Here is a 20,276-nt window from a genome sequence, read left to right as displayed (position 1 = left end):
GGAAAGTTTGCAAACCCAGAAACCCAGTCTGGTTTTTTACAATCGTAACTAAGTCGGCCGGTTTAAATTGTATTTCTCAGCTCAATTATTGACTGAGGACATGTTTTTTTCAGTCTCGGTGGCTCACAATATGAGTAGGTAGACTTTTGCTATTTGTATCTTAATGTGGCTCATTTGTGCAGCAATTACTGCAACTAAGGTCTCATTTACACTGCAGGGTTTCACGCTTCCATTATAGACATTAACTATTACTGAATGAACTGACAATATAGCAGCATAAATGCACACATGCTGTGCAACACGGAGTAGGCGTGTGCTAATTAAGACGTGACCCGTGTTCGGCTCAGTCGTGGTTAAACGAAACCGGCACCGCTTTTTCTCTTCCATCTCCCTCTTCCCAATCACCTTCCCGTTTCCCCAGCTGCTAACAAGTGTAAATAAGAGATGCTACATATGGGTCACTATTGAAAGATGGAGGAAGCAACTGATTTAAAGGTATTGTGACATAATTTTTAACATGTTTTTAACACTATTAAAAGTCTTGGCCAATATCCCTCAAATGTGTCTAAAAAGGTGTAACAAGAAAAACTCCAGTACTCCATGCCTGGCTTTTTTATGACGGTGTTTTTTGCCTGTGAAAAACACGTCCTTTTCCCCCTTTCCTGTCAATCATTGCCCCGCTCCTCCTCCTATACGTATAGGTCCGCCACCAAACCAGATGCGCCGTTTTTGCACAGTTATGCGGAAAATCCCAGAAAGCACACAATACACTGATTGTTAAAAGTTCGTTTTTTTTGGGTGTAATTGATGTCAAGACACCCAACAAAACACAAAAAATCAAGAAAAATGTGTTTTTCCTGTCACAATACCTTTAAGGTAAAAAATAAAATGGTTAAAGGCACTTGGCGCCAGTTTTGGGAGCGTGTTGCTTCTTCCTCGGTATTGGACAGATTCAACTCTGGGATGTTCGGGTTTTACTCACTCTTCTTCAGTTCCTTTCGAAACATTTGTTTTATGGAGGTCAGGACTTGGACGTTTCCATTTTAAAACTTTATCTTTTAGAAGCCGTTGTTTGGTGGAGCGAGGCGTCCCGGCGTTGCATGCCCCATTTTCTCCTGACACTTATTATAATGTCGTAAAAGATCTAATTGCTGGTTTAATTCAAGGCCCAACAAGCCCACACACTGACCGAATTACAACCAGGTTCTGCTGACGTACTCAGGTTTTTTACATTAGGTTGGAATAGAGTGGAATAAATATATGATTTCCGATCAAAAACGTCTATTTTGATCTGCAGCCTTTTAGCTCAGCGTATTATCTATTTGACCTGCAAGAGCAGGGCAGGAACATCTTTTTTAAGCATGTTTTTTTTGTTGGATAGATTCCTTCTTCCTTGCAAACCATCATTTCATCTATTTTTACCGTTATTTTTCCGAGCACCCTCAGATATTCTCCTTTCTTCCCATGGCCCATTTATTCAAACACTGGATTCCAGCCAAAGTCGGAGGAGTCTAATAGTCCCAGATGCTTTTTACAACAAACTACTGAGTAAAATTAGTATCTTCCTACAGGGCTGTGTGAAGGTGAGGACGTTTTTATTTTTGCTTCAAGATGTAAGGTTGTGAAAGTGTTTTATTTTTGGAACTCCCTTGTTTTTTCTGCCACGTTTGACTCCCTGACCTGATACGGTAGCGTTCAGCTCGCTCCGCTGACTCTTTGTGTCTCCTTCAATCAATGAAGGCAAAGTTTAAACACGGAGCACAGCAGTTCATATGACCTATAATGTACCGTAAGACACCTCAGACCCACAAAGTAGACCACATCAGTCCACATCAGTCCAGTTCTGAGGTCTTTACACTGGCTGTCTGTCCGTCAGACTTTAATCAGAATCAGAATCAGAATCAGGTTTATTAAAGTCAGCTTAGAAAACGGTTTTTGACTTTGGATACACCGGCGGCGACACGATGGTATTGTGCGCCTGTTTTTCCAAGGGTAACAAGGTAACAAGGGTAAGGGGGGGGGGGACATCTTCACACTGAGTATAATACACAGTATCAAGGTGCAAGAAACACCTTGGCACACAAAGCAACAAACATCATCACAAGACTTGCATGTGGGTGTGTAGGGGGTTTGGGGGGGATCCCGGCACGGTAGATCCAAGTGATCGCCGCGGCTTCGTGGCGCTCGAAACCCGGAGACTGTTGGGGGGGGGCTGATAAGAGGGGGGGCCGAGGAAGGCGTTGAGAATGAGGGAGGTGTGTTTATGTGTGTGTGTAAGCGGTAAGTCCCTTAACGCCGCTCAGAGCTGCTCCTCGCTCGGTCAGTTCTGAAAAAATGTCCACAGATGTTCCTGAAGAGGGGAGAGTTAGTGGGGGCAGAGTCACCTTGTTTACATTCCACCAGGGAGATTGTGACTAGAGCGATCGGCCAAATCCTGTAAAAACTCTGACCAATCTGTTTTTTGCGGTCCGAATGAAACGGATTGGTCCAGGACCAGAGGAAAGAACCAATCAGATGCCTTCATTTTAAGTCCCGCCCCCGCCACTCCCGGCTTCACCGCCGGGTAGGACGCACATTTGGGTGGGCACAGCCCACCCCTGCCCCCCCCTTAAACCGGCCTCGCTTACAGGTGAATGAGACATGGGGTAGTTTAGTTGAAAATGTGCTGTCCAAAATGTCCTGGAAAACTGGACTCCTGCAAATGCGCGTTCCCCAAAGTTTGTGGGGGCGTGGCTTTGGACGGAGCGCTGAAGGGAGGGGGGGGGGGGGGGCGGGGCTTAGAGGAGGGGGCGGGGGTTAGAGGAGGTGCCACTTTCAAATCTTGCTAGCTCTCCAAGTGTTAAAGGATGAAATTATTTGTATTTTTTTTGTTTTGTTTTCTTATCTTCTCTTTTAATTGTTGTCACATTGATTTACATGTACAAAATAAATCAAATCAATCAAACATTTGAATTCCCAGAAAGGATGAGAAGCAGAATTTGACAGACTGAGGTTCACAAAAGACAAACAAGGATCAATAAGGTCTCTGTTTCTGGACCATTTTCCTACATTTGTCCCTGTTCTGTTCGTCCGTCCGTCTCGCTGACGGCCCATCGTCAGCCCGGGGGCCGAGCTGGGCCACGCGTGAACGAGCCTGCTGGTTATTTTCTCCCGTCAGCTCCGAGGCCGACGCATCGCCCCGGTCCCCCCGGTCCCAACCCTCCTTCGCACAGACAGCTTCAACTTCCAGCTTCAACTTCCAGCTGGAGTCTGCAGCATCAAGGACACGATCCTTCATCTTCCCCACTTCTGAAAACAGCAAGTGAGCGGCTAGAGAAACCCGAAAACATCAAACCCTGTTCCTGACACCTCCCTGGCAACCCCCTCATTAAGATGCTCTTTTTACCAAACACCTCCTTGTTGCTCTGTGAAGCCCAGTGCATGTTCTGCTGCTAAAAAATAAATAAAATAAATAAACAATCCATCAAAAATCAATGTTTGCAGTCTGCAACAGGCTACAAAAAAATTGGGACGGTACAATTTTTATAAATTGGTGATGCTGCCACTGCTGCTCAAACATCTGAAGGGAGTGCCGAGAGAGCAGACTCGGTTTCAGGCAGGCATGCCGGTCTGGACCGGTCCAGAACCTACACTCTCATATCCCTGATGTAGTAAAGAACAGAACGTGTTTTCACAGTATCTTGTTGAAAACTGCATGGACGTCTGGGGTGAGGAGTGGTGTTGAAAGCAGCATGTGTTGCTCTAAAGTCTCAGTGCATTAATGCTGCAATCACAGAAGCTTCTGGACTCACTGGTGAAAATAACCCGGATAGTCCTGGTTGTCTTTGGTCTGAATGCACATGTGTATATATATATATATATATATATATATATATATATATATATATATATATATATATATATATATATATATATATATATATATATACACCGTATTTTCTGTATTTTCTATAAGCCGCTACTTTTTTCATAGGTTTTCAACCGTGCAGCTTATACAAAGGTGCGGCTATTCTGTGGATTTTTCTTCCAGCGCTCGGGGCGCTCTAACCGGAATTAGAATCAAAACTAAGACAAAATAAATGCAAAGAAGAATACACTACTTCTTCTTTAGCAGATAGAAGTAGAAGCAGATTTCAAACAGATAAATAGATAAATAAATACCAGTTATTTTCTCTTGGTTCTGTCCCGTTTTAATCAGCAAAGTTGCTGCCGTGTTAAAAGACACTGTTAGGAAAGATCTATTTAGGTACAAACATGTACATCATTTACAGTTCAAAATCTTTCTGTACATGTAGTAAATATCTAATCTAACAACATTAATATCTGCGACTTGCATATATATATATTTTTTTTTAAATAGAGCGGACGCGGCTTATATGCAGGTGCGGCTTATAGTCCAGAAAGTACAGTAGTAGTTATTCGATGATAAAAGATAAGAGAGGCCTGTAATTTTCATCATAGGTTCACTTCAACTATGAGAGACAGAAACGGGGGAGCGGGAAGAATCCAGGAAATCACATTGTAGGATTTTTACTGAATTAATTGGTAAATTCCTGGGTAAAATAAGTATTTGGTCACATACAAATTAGCAATATTTCTGGCTTTCACAAACTTTGTAAAAATATCCGTCATATATATATATATATATATATATATATATATATATATATATATATATATATATATATATATATAGTACAGATCAAAATTTTTGACCCATTTGTTTGAATGAGAAGGTGAGTCCAAACCTTTGGTCTGTACTGTGTATATATATAAATTATATTATATACATATAAATACATATTATTTGATATATATATATTTTATGTTTATAAGTTTCAGTGCCATTTAAGGGAAAGCAGATTACAGATGGTAAATAGAGGCCTGTACCCTTGTTTTTATGCACCTCACTATTTCCCCAGATTCTCTGAATCGTTAAATGATATTATGCAGAATGATGAGATTAATATGGAAATGTCTTTCATTGTTTTTTAGACATCTCGGTGGTTTCCTGACACGTTTGTTGCACAAAGCAGATCGTGCCACAACCTCATTACAATCATCTGCTAGAATCACCTGTTCCAAACGTTATTTTCTTTCACTTCCTTGACAGCACAAAATTTCCCCATATTGTGAATGAAATGCGAAACTTAATGTAGCCATTATTAATACATGAATTGAAGCCGTCGAGAGAAAAATCATTGGTTCATTCTGTTCTCAAAGAAATAAGATTCAGAGTAAATGTAAGAATTTTTTTGCTCAACATCATCTCAACTTTTTAGATCAGCTGTTGCAGAAGGAAACTTCGTACAAAAGATATAACAGATGGAGTCAACCAAGAGCAACTTTAATCCTAGTATAACATTTTTTATTTTTTTTTTACTCCACCTGAAGTGTATCTATAGTGGGGGAGGGGGTGGGAGCAACCCCGCCACCCGCGAGACCAGGGGCCGACGAGGAAGAACCCGGAACCCAGGCCACCAGCAACCCCACAGAGGGGAGAAGAGGGCGGGAGGCAACCCACTGCCAGCGAGACCCCCCCCCCCCCCCCGGCACAGCCGAGGGGCCCCGCCACGACACGGGAAGAAGCAGCCAGGGATCTCGCGTCCCAGGCAATCCCCGGCCACCCGGTCCGGGCCGGACACGTGGCCAGGAGGCCCTCACCCTCCAGGCCAACGACCCCCACCCGGTGAGGGGCCAGCCTGCCCGGAGAGACAGAGCCGCCCGACAGTGGCCCTCCAAGACCAGAGGGGCGCCCCGCCGCGGAGGCAGTGGGGGGGGGACCGGAGACGGGCCCGGAGAGAGGGAACCCCCCAACAGGGCGACACCCGCGCGGGCCCGACAACGGAGGGTACCAGACCCAGACATCCCATTCATTCATCCATTCATCTATCCGATATCTATAATAATAATAATATAATATACTAGACACAATCATGATAATAAAAATAATGATAATAATATAAAAATAATATTAATAACCATCTTTGTATAGTATAATATTAATAAATTATTACATTTTGTTGTCCTGCCAATGGAGCCCCAAATCCTCCATGGCAGGACCCTTTCATACCACATTCTCACTGGCAAGGACACACAATCACGCACCGTTTCCCCCTCCTCGGGGGGGTCCAGCACCGCCAGAAGGCACCCCAGGCTGCGCAGCGAGCCCCGCCAGGCCCGGGTATCCCGACCCACCTATCCCAGGCCGGCGAGGGAACGCGGGTGATGTGGGACCCCCTTCCGCCCCTGGTGTTGTGATTAATGCCATAAAACAGGGAGGGGGGGGACAGGGTATCAAGTTGACAATGACCCCCCCCCTCCAGAACTAAGTATCCTTGTTAAATATATTTACTAAATGTTAAATGTGCAGTGTCTACAGTGTTATTAAAACCGTGAGGCGGGGAGTGCCGGGCCACGCGGGACAGTGCCCCCCATGACCCGGACCCCCCGCCCCTTCGCCTATGTGCGTATGAATCGTGTATGAATTCGGAGGCCGAAGCCAGGAGGCAGGACCAGCAGAGCCGGTCCTGGAAGGACGCCCACGCTCCCCCACCGGCCATCCAATTGACGGGGGCCGGCCCTCCTAGTATAACATTAATGACAGTATGATGCTCATACGGGGATGAGTTTGATCTTGTAGCAATGGAGCTGCTATCACCCGTCAACTTAAAAACAAGCATGTCATGTCGTGTTTGCAGAACACTGAAAATCCTGTGCTCTGAACTCGGCCTCAGCTTTTATATCGGTTCAAACTCGCGGCTTTGCGCTTACAAATGTCTTATAAATGTCCAGACAAGAACAGCCAACTGAGCCGGTCTTCCAGCTCTATCTGTCTGCTAAATCAGTTGTGACTAAAGCTTGAGTTATGGTTCTGCGTCAAATCGACGCCGTGCCTACGCCGTGTGCTACGCGTCGACGCAGACCACACACCGTCACTGACGCCGTCACTGACCTGCACCTCCCGAAAATTGTAACTACGCGTCGAGGCGACGCAGACCAAACGCAGACGAGAGGGCTGTGATTGGTTCTCTTGGTAGCAACGCATTTCCGGTTTCCGGTTTGAAGCAGTCGTGAACTTTCAGCGCTCTTTTCTTCGTTTATGTGTGATTTTTTTTTTGTTTTGGTTTTTTGCGCAATAGTTGTCCTTATCTCTTTGATTCACTGTGACCGGAAAAGTCGGATAAATCATTCAGGAAAAGATCGCTAACTAGCGGTCGCGGGGGGAACTGCACCACGGAGAAATGGAGTGACGGAGAAGTCCGAAGGTTCACAACGGCGTCACGGTGACGCTGTGTGCTCTGCGTTGGTTTGACGCGGAACCATAATTCAGGCTTAAGACAATTAGATAATCTGCTCTGCAGCCAAAACAATGACTCTCACCCAGTTCCTCCCTTCATTGGTCCAGCCTGAGCTACCAGGACCGAGCAGCTACAAGTTCCACCGTCATAGACGGGTAACATTTGCTCAATGCATTCAGATACTACATTAGCAGGGAAAAGACACATATTGGGGATTGTGAAAAAAATAAAATAATATTTTTGCTTCTTATTTTTTCACATATTATACAGTTAAAAAGGATTTCATGAATATGTTTCAGGCCGGAATAACATCTAAAAAGGAATAACATTTCACTCCTTTAAATGTCAAGATGAGTAATGAATGGAGCACTAAAACAAAAATCTCTCAATCTACCTTCCAAACTCTGATTTTTTTAATGTATTTTATTTTTTAAAGAAAGAAATGCCTCATATAAAAAGGTAATGTATGCACTTATTCTTGCACTGTCTTTGTTTTGTTTTTTTTTTACTGGAGAAAAAGGCTCAACTTGTGTGCAACATTCGGAGTGTAACATTTGCACTTGGCTGCCATTAAACTGACCTGGATGAAGCTGCTATTGTGTAAACATCCAATTATCCTTCTGCACAAGGCGCTTGATCTCACACCCATTATGAGCTTTGAATATTATATTATTATATAAAAATATGCCATTCTTGTACATCGCTGATTGGAAGAATTATGAGTGCAACATATAATTCAGTTCCACAGAGAAATGTGTCATTTTTAATTAAAATATGTTGCATTTATATATATTTAAAATGAAAGTGCATATTTAAATGTATGTTTAAACTCCTCCCAGCCTCGCAGCTCCGCCAGGATCAGTATTCTGCAGACTCAAGCGAGCTGCTTTCCATAAAAGCGCTGCAATAATATTCTGTTGCACTTCATGACACTATTTTTTATCCACTAAAACCACACTCACAGAGTCAGCCTCCACTGAGCAGGACACGCCGAGTCCTGCCATAATTATTCCACAACTTAAACAAATATCCTGGTTTTATGACAGCAATATACCCATCACACAGATGGTGCGCATGGAGAAGCCTCAGACCAAACCGCAGAATACATCTCTCTCAGATTTTCTGACTAATTATTTTATGGGTGCGGAGCTGCTTCCAGAGCAGGCGAGTACTTCATGACTGCTGGCGTCGCCCCAAGCAGCATCCAAACGGGCCCAGCTGTCATGTTTGGAAGGCATCATCAGGCACACCTCACATCCTTCCACGAGGATAACTAAACCTTTAAATAAATAAATAACTCGTCATGCACACCTCACATCCTTCCACAAGACCCGGCTGTCTAAAGCAGCAGATCTGCAGCAGCCGTCATTACACTTATTCGTTCAGCAGAAATACGAAATTCAATAGCCCGGCAGCTGCCGCTGGTTTGCGGCATTCATTCATTCATCGTCGCTAATCGTGTTAAACAGTAGAGGAGACACGATTGGGATGCAATAGAAACAATAGAAACAATATAAACAATATAAACACGCCTCAGAGCGTCGGGCTGGAGGCTCCGCGGGATCATCTCCTTCCATCCATCCTCCACGTGAACGTACGAGGCGTACGAGGCGTACGAGGCGTACGAGGCGTACGAGGCGTACGAGGCGTGGTGTGACGCCCGAGGCTGCACTCGGGAGGGCAGAGCTCTTAACTCTACTTAAAAATAAAATAAAAATAAAGGAAACAAACAAACAAAATGATGCAGGAGCGCCAGAGGGTTCATTTAGAACGGTTCTGAGCCTAATCAGAGAACATTTATTTTGATATTAAGATGCATGACATGTTGACAGCTGCATGCCGGAAAATGACCACCTATTTGGCTTGTTTCATAAGTCCACTATGTTTTCCTACAACATGACCTTTGAAAGAAAGAAAAATCATCTCAGAGCAGGCCGTCACCAGTGTTAACAGTATTTGCTTGGTATAGGGTTAGGCCAAACAAGTCAGTGTATCCAGAGCCGTCTGGGAGATTTGTAAGGCCCTGTGCGAAACGGCCGGGGGGAAATTTTTGGGTTTTTCGGGTCGGATCGGGTGTCTATATGCGCAATTTTAACTCTCCAATTATCAAAATACTGGATACCTTCCCCTGCCTCATCATCATCTCTTGCCTCGACGCGGGGCCCCACGGCTGCTTGAGACCCGGTTGGATCGGTGATTTTTGTAACAAATTTATCAAACGAGCCTTTCAGAGAGGCATTAAACTCTTCCATTTTCTTTAGTTTTTTTTTCTTTTTTCATCCCCTGATGGAAATTTCCTGATTCTGTCTCGTTCTCTCAACATTGTGTGACAGTTTGTTCCAACTCCACCGTCTGGATCAGAGCAGCTTGTGTCTGCACTTGGTCTGATCAGTTGTATTGAACAACAGACACGCGCATCATTGCACATATATTTATTGATATGCACAGACTAGTACACATTTAGGTCTGTAATGGAACGTGACTGTTGATATTTATAAGGGAAAAAAGAAAAACGGCCCATAGCGCGAGGCCCCTTTGGGCGCGAAGCCCCGTGCGGTCGCACGGTTCGCACACCCCTTGCGGCGGCCCTGAGTGTATAGCAATATATCTTGTGAATACAGCTTAGCCATGTTTAATCAAACAGATTTTTGTAATAATTTCCATCACAGTTTTTACTCTTCATACCTGGAAGATCCAGAGAATTCGGGATGTTAAAGTTAAGAACAGACTGGGATTCATTTTTTCACTTTTGCAAAGCAGAGACATGAGGCAGATGTCAGTATAATATTCATGGGACCTTTTGGACTGAAAAATGTATGAAATCCATCTTTCTTGACACTTTGTGGTATGTTTGTGAATTTCAGCAAATGAGATTCTTAATGAAATATCATGAATCCAGATAAACAGTTCTGAAGCATTCACAATTACACAACACAATCTGATGGTTAAAGTCTTGGAAACATGTGACCTTTTAAAATAAGGGACGGGGGGAAATGGACACACAATGAATCTGATTTCCCTGTAACGTAATCCACTTTACAACAAAGTGTGCCCTGCATGCAAGTTTTATGCTCCTTAATTGCGTAAAAACCCAGCGGAGCAACCGGCGGCCGGAGCGGCCAGAGCTTACCCGGTAGTAGTCGCTGCTGTAGATGTCCCTGGACATGCCGAAGTCTCCGATCTTCACCAGCAGGCCGTTCCCCACCAGACAGTTGCGGGTTGCCAGATCTCTGTGCACGAAGTGTTGGGAGGCCAGGTAGACCATGCCGGAGGCGATCTGGGTGGCGATGTGCAGCATCTGCGACAGGCCCAGCTCGCCGTTGGACTGCAGCGGCTGGCCGTCCACCAGGATCATGGCGTCGGGGCCGTGGGCTCTGCAGCACCGAGGACAGTTAGACAGAGTTAGATCAGCCATCGCCCTCATAATGTAATAATAATATCTATACCACGGTCTGTGTGAATACCTTATTTTCCACACTATAAGGCGCACATTCAATAAATGACATATTTTGAAACTTTTTCCATATATAAGACGCACCGCATTATAAGGCGCACCAAATTTATGGTAAAATAGCGTACTATAGTGGCTGGGGTTGAGTTACGTATCTACCTGATGGAGCTGCTACAGGAAATGCTACAAAAACCTACAGCAAATGCAAAAAAAAAACCAAGAAGAAAAGTACCGTATGTCAAACTTTATTAACAAAATAAAAACCAGCTTTGCTCCGTCTCGTCAAAGTCTCCGTTATGTGAGTCAGCGTCGCTGCTGTTGTCTTGAACGTCTGTGACGATTCTATGGATGTATTATAAAACTGGATGGGACACTGAAAATGGCCGCCCATTCATTTCAATGCATTCTGCTCAGCCAGCGCATACGCTGAAAAAATCTCTGACTTCCGGGTTTACTTCCGCGTTATCGGGCCCAAAGAGCGTGTGCAGTTGAGTCACCTCCCATGATGCTCTGGGGCCTCCCATCATGCCCCGGGGCAATGACGCGAATATTAATATAATATGTATTAATATGATATATTAATTCATGTATATTATTACATGTATAGTATTACATATATTATTAATGTATTAATATAATATAATTACATAATATATATTAATATAAACATCCGTGGAATGCACGTCACGCCCAGAAAGAGACTTTTCTTTGACTTTTCTGGCCGTTATAAAACATTTTTGACAGATATAAAGTCCATGACTTAAAAATATAGAATACAAAGATTAGTAATTGCCGGTGATTACAGCTGGAGGTTCCTGTGAACAGTTTTAGAGGCTTCTCTTTTACTATTGCGGTCTATGGGAAAAAAGCTTTCTGGGCCCCATGGGATTTTTTGTTGCAGTACCGCGGCTGACCACTGGGAAAAATCGGCGTGCCTTCTGAGTGCCAGACCCGGGGGCTGGACGATTCCTGACGTTTTTAGCGCAGTTACTTCGGCGACACCAACTACATTACCCACAATCCCCCTGACTACAGTAACAGAAATTACCGTAATGATCATATATAAGGCGCACTGCCGGTTTTTGAGAAAATTAAAGGCTTTTAGGTGCGTCTTATAGTGCGGAAAATACGGTACTGATCTGATTCAGATTGGCTGGCAGGAGTAGGTTATAAGTGATAACCTACACCTAGAAAACAAGTTTGGTCAAATTGCCTGATATCTTTATTATCATTGGATCAACTGCCAGGTGGTAACCACGGCAACGGAGATTCAGAGAAGAAGAGCCGGCTACCGTAGGACGGCAACATGAGTGATTTTGTAATTTCTTTAAATTTATTTGGTGAATTTAAAAATTTTGATGACTGGGATGCAGAAGAGGAGAGAAAAGAAAATATCTGAGCGGACTAGAATATCTCCCGTTGCCAAGGAAACGGACTAGAATATCTCCCGTTGCTGAGTCGTATCTCAGGTCCGTCCTAGTTCCTGGAGAATCAACACTGTGTCCGTTAAGGACCTGATGGGACGGTAGTGATTGTTCCAGGTATTAGTCAGACCCTCAGGTGTTACCAAGGAAACTGAGATATGGCTTGTTAACAAACTTTGTAATTTACCAGGTTCCAACGGCTGCAGACGAGAGATTAAATAGTCGCTCAGCTGTGGCTTGTTATAAAACTAATGATTTACACTGAAAACACATTGCAGCATGAATAACTTTAATATTTATGTTTTTTGGTAAGTGACCGTGGTATAAGCGGGATAGTGGACATTAACATAAATATATGGACTTCGATGAGGCAAACCGTCCGACGCACGTCGTCCATATATTTATGTTAATGTTACCGTGTCGGGCATTATAATAAACTTTATTTATATAGCACTTAACAAAGTTACAAAGTGCTTCCCAAGAACAATAAAATACATCAAGATAAAAATACAGAGCATAATGGATAAGAAGACAAGACAGCAATAACCAAGTCTAAAATTACTAACAATATTCACACTAGGAATGGGTGATATTTTAATGTTCACGATAAACCGTCAAAAAAAATCCCCACGATAAGAATTTGTATCTCACGATAAAAACGATAAATTCCTGTTGATGATGTTTTTGTGTAAAGATGATTTATGATTCTGTGTTAAATCCACGCACAATGTATGTGAAGGAAGGAAGGAAGGAAGGAAGGAAGGAAGGAAGGAAGGAAGGAAGGAAGGAAGGAAGGAAGGAAGGAAGGAAGGAAGGAAGGAAGGAAGGAAGGAAGGAAGGAAGGAAGGAAGGAAGGAAGGAAGGAGAGAACAGGAGGAAAGAAGGAAGGGAAAAAAGAAGGAAGGAAGGAAATGAGCCAGAAAGAAAGAAAGAAAGAAAGAAAGAAAGAAAGAAAGAAAGAAAGAAAGAAAGAAAGAAAGAAAGAAAGAAAGAAAGAAAGAAAGAAAGAAAGAAGGATAAATTCCCGTTGATACGTTTTTGTGTAACAAACATGGAGGATCTGAGAGTGAGATAGATTTATAGTTACAAAGATGGAGTTGAATCTGTATTTTTTTATAGTCATTTTTATCGTTATCAGGATAAATGCCAGAAATTATCGTGATACATTTCTTAGTCCATACCGCCCATCCCTAATTCACACCACAATAAAAGCTTTTCTAAAGAGGAATGTTTTTAGTAAAGATTTAACAGCAGTGGGGGATTTAGCTGAGCTGATCTCAGCAGGTAAAGAGTTCCAAAGTTTGGTCCTGGGAATGATCTGAGGGCCCTGGCAGGTAGGGGGTTAAAGTTCTTTAAAATAACTAGGGGCTTGGTTATTTAGGGCCTTAAAAGTCAGCAATAAAATGTTAAATCAATCCGATATTGAACAGGAAGCTTTGATGACAATCCAGTGCAGGTTGATGACCTGCTCATCCGACTTAATAGAACATTTACTGGTCACACCGTTAAAGGGAATTTCTACACCGTCTTAAAAAATAACGATGTGTAGGTAAAGATTTGAAATACTGCTTCAGCAACGACGCCCTGCAGGAGCTTCAGCTCCGGAGGAAAGGTAACTTTACTGATACCCGAAGGTAGATTTGTTTGCAGGTAAAAAGAAGAAAATCACAACAACAACATACAGTACAGTGACTGTGTTTCCAGCATCAATAACCCTTTTAAAATCTGAATATTGGCAATAACCCGAATTTGCACGGCCATGTAAACCCCAATAACTACGGTGGCCGACGAGGGCCAAACGCACTGCAACGGCCTAATGCGTCTCAGTTAAGGAAAACGGCTTCAAGTACAGAAACAAATTTACAAACTCAAAATGAGGTACAAAAAGAGGAACGTGGTGCAAATGAAAAAACGTGCTGCAAAAAACAAAGACAAATGCAGCATCATCAAACGCTGCAAATAGAGAAACGATGCAAAGCACAAAACGATATAAAACAAGAAACCATCTTCAAAAGAAAAACGCTTCATAACCGATCACTATAACTGGAAGTGCTCCAAACCTGCAGGGGGCGCTCTCAGCGTAACAGCTCAATGGACAGACACACGGGATTGTTTTATAAGTTTTGTGCTTTGCATCGTTTCTCTATTTGCAGCGCAAATAGAGATTGGGTCATGTAAACGCCAAACGGGATTTCCCCATCAAACGGAACAGGAATTTGTTTTCTGCACATGCTCTGTTCACAAGGAATCCTGGTCTTTTGAGTCCAGGAAGTTCTTATAAACACGGAGAAACACAAGACCAGGAGGAGACTAATCACTTCATAAATGTAATGAAGGATATGAACATTTCTGCATTTGTAGACGGTAGAAAGTACCGGGATAGAAGATTTACAAGAAGGTGAGAGAAAAGTTGCGTGAAGCAGCATTTGTTTTGAATTTGGATACAGGAAGAAGAAGCAGAAATGATGGGAATTGCGTCATGATGTTCTCCGTGCGTCGCTGGTTTGATCCAGATATCCCAAATGATTAATCACCATGTAAACGGAATATTCTGAATGTTTCAGTAACCGGAATATTAGTAATAACCTGAATTTTGACTGCATGTAAACGTAGTCAGTGACAGTGACACAAGACAAACAGGAGAATAACAAAACAAAACATTGACGAACAAACAAAACAAATGCTCCAGATTGAATAAGAAATACAATGGATAAATAAATAAATAAATAGAACTAGATGGAGGATGGGAAATCATGTCCTTTTTAGGGCATTAATAGCTGAGGGGACAAAACTACATTTACATGCTACATGCTTCTTCTTCCAGCTCTTGACGAAGGCGGACACTTTTTCTGCTCCTCTTCCTTATCTATCTGCCCTGCTACTGCTTTTGTTTGTCTCGTCTTCAGAGCCTCTCTTTTTCACTCCTCCTAAATTCTACAATCATGGAATTGATTAACTGGTCTCTCAGCACAATTGACCAAATTTTTGCGACAAGAAGTCAAGGGGTAAGGGAGCCCTCTTGTCCCGATGGGACATTTTTTGCTGGATACACAATGGATTCCTACAAATACTGGAAACCTTTGTGCTTGGCGATTCTTTCTGTCGAGGACGTTGAAGATGCCTTCATAACATCGACAGCTGTTCTGGCTCTTTCAGAGCTGCCGGACGTGGCTGAAGGGTCAAGCAAGGCGATCAACGCTCAGACTTTAACGTTGGGGGAGCAAAGCCGTAAGCTGGATGTGATTCTTGAACAGAATCGCAGGCTGGCGGAGGTCATTGAGCTCATTGGCAGGATGGATAACACCTTGGAGAAGTTGGAAGCTCGGCTTGGCGGAAATTGATCACAAATTCGTCTGATTGGAGTCGCCATTGATGAACCAGAGACTGAAGGCAGACGGAAAATTACTGAGGCTGCCTGTTTTTGCAATTGTTGATTCTATAATCTGGCCTTGACAGGGCGGTTTTGGCCGATCGCTCTGGTCACAATCTTCCTGGTGGAATGTAAGCAAGATGACTCTGCCCCCACTAACCTTCCCCTCCCACAAACATCTGTGGACTGTTTTCAGAACTGTACCGAGCCGCCTGATAACATCAAGGACATTGGCTGAGGAGCAGCTCTTAGTGAAGTTCACGGTCTCATCGCTTCACATACACTTACTGATAACCACACCTCCCTCAACTCAACGCCGTCCTCGGCCCCTCCCTCTTATCAGCCCCCCCCAACAGTCTCCGGGTTTCGAGCGCCACAAAGCCGCGGCCCTCACTTGGATGTGCCGGGGCCCCCCCGACCCCAACCCCTCACCCGCCCACCCCCCCTCCTCAGGTGTTTTTTTGTACCTTGACACTAGGTATTAATACACAGTGTGAAGCTGCCTTTTTTTCCTCCTCCTCCATCCCAGTGTCATCCTTCCTCTAAAAAATGGCGTCCGTATTAATGGTGCCATCGGTGTGAACCGGAGTCAAGTTCTCTCGCCTGATTTATGTCTGACTTGGCAATAAAGCTTTTTCTGATTCTGATTCTGATTCTGATTTATACCTTTTATATATTTTATACGGTCAGAAGGGAGATACTGGAATTCCTGAAAATTGCTGAAACTGAATTTCCAGGTGAGGAGGAGTTTTTTGGAGCGTCTGCTGATAACGATGTGTGAAGTGTCTCCAGCGCAGCAGGATGCTGCACAGAACCGCCCCTTCACCAAAGCTCCTTACAGCCATAATGAACCTTTATCCTTACTATTGGTGTCTGTTTAGTTTTTTTTTCCTACTTGTTCAAAATCATTAGCATGGTAAATAGAGGAAGAGAGAAATATAAAAAATGTGCGTACACCCCGCGAGCGCCCAGCCTGTTTTAATTGCATTGATAAAGCATTGTGCATCTGCAACGGCGTGATTAATTCTACTGCTCCGGAGCAAGTTTTCATTTTATTATTATTAGTTTTTTTTGGGGGGGTCTTTCTAAAAACTCTAGAGGCTCTAGAATATCGTGGAGGTTTTGTGAGCTGTTCATTTAAAAGTGCAGGTTGACGGCAGGTTTCCTGTTGACTATGGGGAACTCATTTCTCTTGCTCTCATCATTCCCTGTCACCGTGATTACAGACCAGGGAACAGGGAAGAGACTCCCACACTGTCCTGGGCTGCTCTCCGTCTCCATTTCCCAGCTTTCTCTGCTTTAAGCTTAAGTTTATTTTAGACGGGACAATGCATATTAATGAACTCTACATTAAGCAGTGTAAATACACGGGGTTTTAGCAGAAATGCTACCGTAGTTTCCACCCGCACTCCCCACAGAAAACACAAAAACAATTCAGTCAAACAATACAATCAAACAAGGGAACAAACATAAAACATACATACCGTATTTTCACGACCATAAGGCGCATATAAACGTCTTATTTTTTTTTCAAAATGTGCGGTGCGCCCTATAGCGCAGTGCGCCCTGTGTGTGTTGTTATTGTAAGGCGGACGTAGTTGAGACCATAGACATATATACATAGACGCCCCATGGAGCTGCTGATACGTCAACGTCGCCGCCATATTGGATGTTCAAGACTGCGCTGTAAACTAATACAAGTAAATGGACTTATTTTCATAAAGTGCCTTTCTACAAAGAAATGTACGTTTTACGTCTCATTTATTCATTCACACACGCACTAATATACTTGAGAAACAGTTAGGCACCAAATATAATATATTCAATTTTCTCAGACGGCAAAAATAAGAACTTTATTGATTTTAAATGTTTGGTGAAGGAGGTCAGAATGGGAAGTTCACGTATCGTTGGTGTTGCATTCCAGGTGTGAGAGGCATGAAGCCAAAACGTGGCTTGACTAAAAACACTTTTTCTAAAAGGAACTCTACAGTCGCATCTAACAAATCTTTCAGCACATTGCCATCCCTTCTTCTTCCAGCTCTGGTTCATCTGTTTGAGTTTCTTTTCACAAATTCTCGTAGTGGGGGTGGTGCCTGGCCATGAAAGATTTTATAGATTAAAATAGCGTCATTTAAGTTTCTCCCGTGTGATAGTTCAGCTCTGGTGTGCAGGAATTTGTGCCGCTTGTTCTCAGATCGTGCCTTCCGTCTCTGCCGTCCAGCGTTGGGCCAGTTAAGCGCAGGCTGACCTGCATTTATCCCAGGACCGAGTGCGACCTGTGCGTCCCGTATTCCCTCCCTTTGATTCCCTGCGTGGCTCATGTTTTAAATGTGACCAAAAGGACCGGCAGAACCAGAGTCAGCTGGTCTTGCACCTAGCATGAAAGAATTTCATCATTCGCGACTTTGCCTTTCATTTCAGGAATGATTTCCCAACAGAAGATCCTCCCGCAAGTCTGCACACACTCGCACTCCATCATAACCTGTCATCTTTTCATCCACCGCTCACATTTCAGAAACAAGAAAGACCACACACACACACACACACACACACACACACACACACACACACACACACACACACACACACACACACACACACACACACACACACACACACACACACACACACACACACACACACACACACACACACAGCTGCTGTCATGACACACTTCCATCTGCGACTCCTCTTCAACGCACTGACATCATCTCCAGAAAAGCCAGAATGTGCTGCCGTTGAAGCACCGTGTTGCTTTTACTGTCCATTTGAGGTCAATTCTTTCTCTACAACATTGACTAATACGCAGTACTCGAGTTGTAAAAAAAGAATCAGGGGGGATGGGGGATTTTATCATATGGGGACAGATAATTTGTGCTGATTACAAATAATATAATATATTACAAATAATAGCAGTGACCAAAACACCTGCAGAAATACTGCAGGAATGACATAGCAGCAGTTAAATGCAGCCTTCTGTAAGCTTTAAATATCCACTGGGCTTACATCAAATACATCAAAACACAACAATAAAAAACACTTTTCTGAACTTATCAATATGACTCTGTCCTTCACAGGATAAGTAACATGGATCACTGCAAAAACTCACAATCTTAACAAGAATATTTGTCTTATTTCTAGTTAAAATGTCTCATTTTAGTTAAAAAAAATCTTATTACACTTAAAACAAGAGTCGTCACTGTAAAAAACAACAATTTTCAGCTGTTTCAAGTAGATTTTCACTTGAAATAAGTAGAAAAATCTGCCAGTGGAACCAGTTTTTTTTTATCTTGTAATGAGAAGATAAATCTTGTTCCACTGGCAGATTTTTCTACTTATTTCAAGTGAAAATTTACTTGAAACAGTTGAAAATTGTCAAATAAGTTATTTTTCTGGTGTTATTTTTCTGGTGATGACTCTAAATGTTGAAATAGCAGTAAAACCACATTCATTGATGAAATGACATAAGGGATGGAAAGGAGGGATGGCAGTTTTACAGGGGGGATGATTTGGACCGTTTTTATTTCAGGGGCCATCCCCCCTCATCCCCCCTCAACTCCAGTACTGCTAATATGGAATGAAAGCGCCATCATACACATATTTATGAACGCTGACGGCTGTGAAAACGGACAGCAGGAATCAACAGCAGGAATTTTAAATGTCAATTTGAGTCTTTTGACCCATAATGGACTTTTTTACGTTTCCAAAATGCCAATAAGTCTAAGTCTGAGTCCGAACGGAGTGAAAATGACCCGAGCCCTGGTTTCTCTGGCCTAAATTTCTGGTGTTATTAAGCTCCGAGTGTGATACGGTTTTGTCTCGTTTTTATTGATTATCTCATCGGTCTCGCCAGCGCTGACGACAGCCGCCACTCTGAGCGTGAAGGAGGTGCAACACTGACCTCAGGAACTTGTTGAGGTCACCGTGCTTCATGTACTCGAACACCATGATGAGCGGATCTCCGTCCACGCACACGCCGTAGAACTTGACGATGTGGTCGTGCTGCAGGTTGGTCAGCAGCTCCGCCTCCCGCTGGAAATCCTTCCTGGCCGACAGGTTGGGGTCTTTCAGCGTCTGGAAGGGAAAGAGAAAGTCAGATTTACAAAGGGAGAAGAAGAAGAAGAAGAAGGGATGGCGATGTGCTGAAAGGTTTGTCTCAGTAGCAATGTGGAGGAAATTCAACTCATCTTTTGGTAAAAAAGCCTTTTGGGAAAAGGTTAATGTAGAAAAAATAAGCTCTTTAATTTCTTACCATCAATTACTTAGTCTATTTTCATTTTACAAAAAAAAGGCCATAAGAATAATTAGTAGAAAACAATATAGTCATCCTTCAAATCCATTATTCCTTCAGTTAAAATTGTAGAAATTTCTTGAATTAGTGGAACCACAGAATTCTGCAAATTATGTGGAAAACTCATAAGAAAACTTTGCCAATCAATATACAGAGAAAAATTTAAAAAAGAGAAAATAAGTACAACTTAAAAGGAACTGAGGTCTTTAAAAAAAACAAAATTCAGGACAAAATTAATGGAACGTTGTGTTTCTGTAAAAGGTTTCAGTTTATGGAACAATCTGGATACAGAAGCCAAAGAATGCAAATCAAACATTACATTTAAAAGAACAATAAAAGCCAGTTTGATGAAGAAATATCATGATAATTGTTAAGTTAGGTGGGTTTTCTTTTTTTGTGTCTATTTTTAGCACCATTGTCATATTTATTTTCTTTGAAT

At 42.8% G+C, this 20,276-nt stretch overlaps 1 protein-coding gene across 1 annotated transcript in view; it reads right to left on the bottom strand.

Annotated features, from left to right (window-relative positions):
• The window catches only part of LOC133456763 (NT-3 growth factor receptor-like), a 262,203-nt gene that overhangs the window by 31,095 nt on the left and 210,832 nt on the right, over positions 1-20,276 (bottom strand). Inside the window, exons 10-11 of the mRNA XM_061735336.1 lie at positions 19,448-19,620; positions 10,432-10,675 (exon numbers count right to left, since the gene is read on the bottom strand). Coding sequence (XP_061591320.1) covers positions 10,432-10,675; positions 19,448-19,620 — 417 coding nt within the window. The remainder of the gene's footprint in view (positions 1-10,431; positions 10,676-19,447; positions 19,621-20,276) is intronic.

The sequence above is a fragment of the Cololabis saira genome, chromosome 2, assembly GCF_033807715.1.
Source record: "Cololabis saira isolate AMF1-May2022 chromosome 2, fColSai1.1, whole genome shotgun sequence".
NCBI classification, from domain to species: Eukaryota; Metazoa; Chordata; class Actinopteri; order Beloniformes; family Belonidae; genus Cololabis; species Cololabis saira.
The sequence above is the reverse complement of the archived record's forward strand: the minus strand, read 5'-3'. Positions and strand labels throughout refer to the sequence as shown.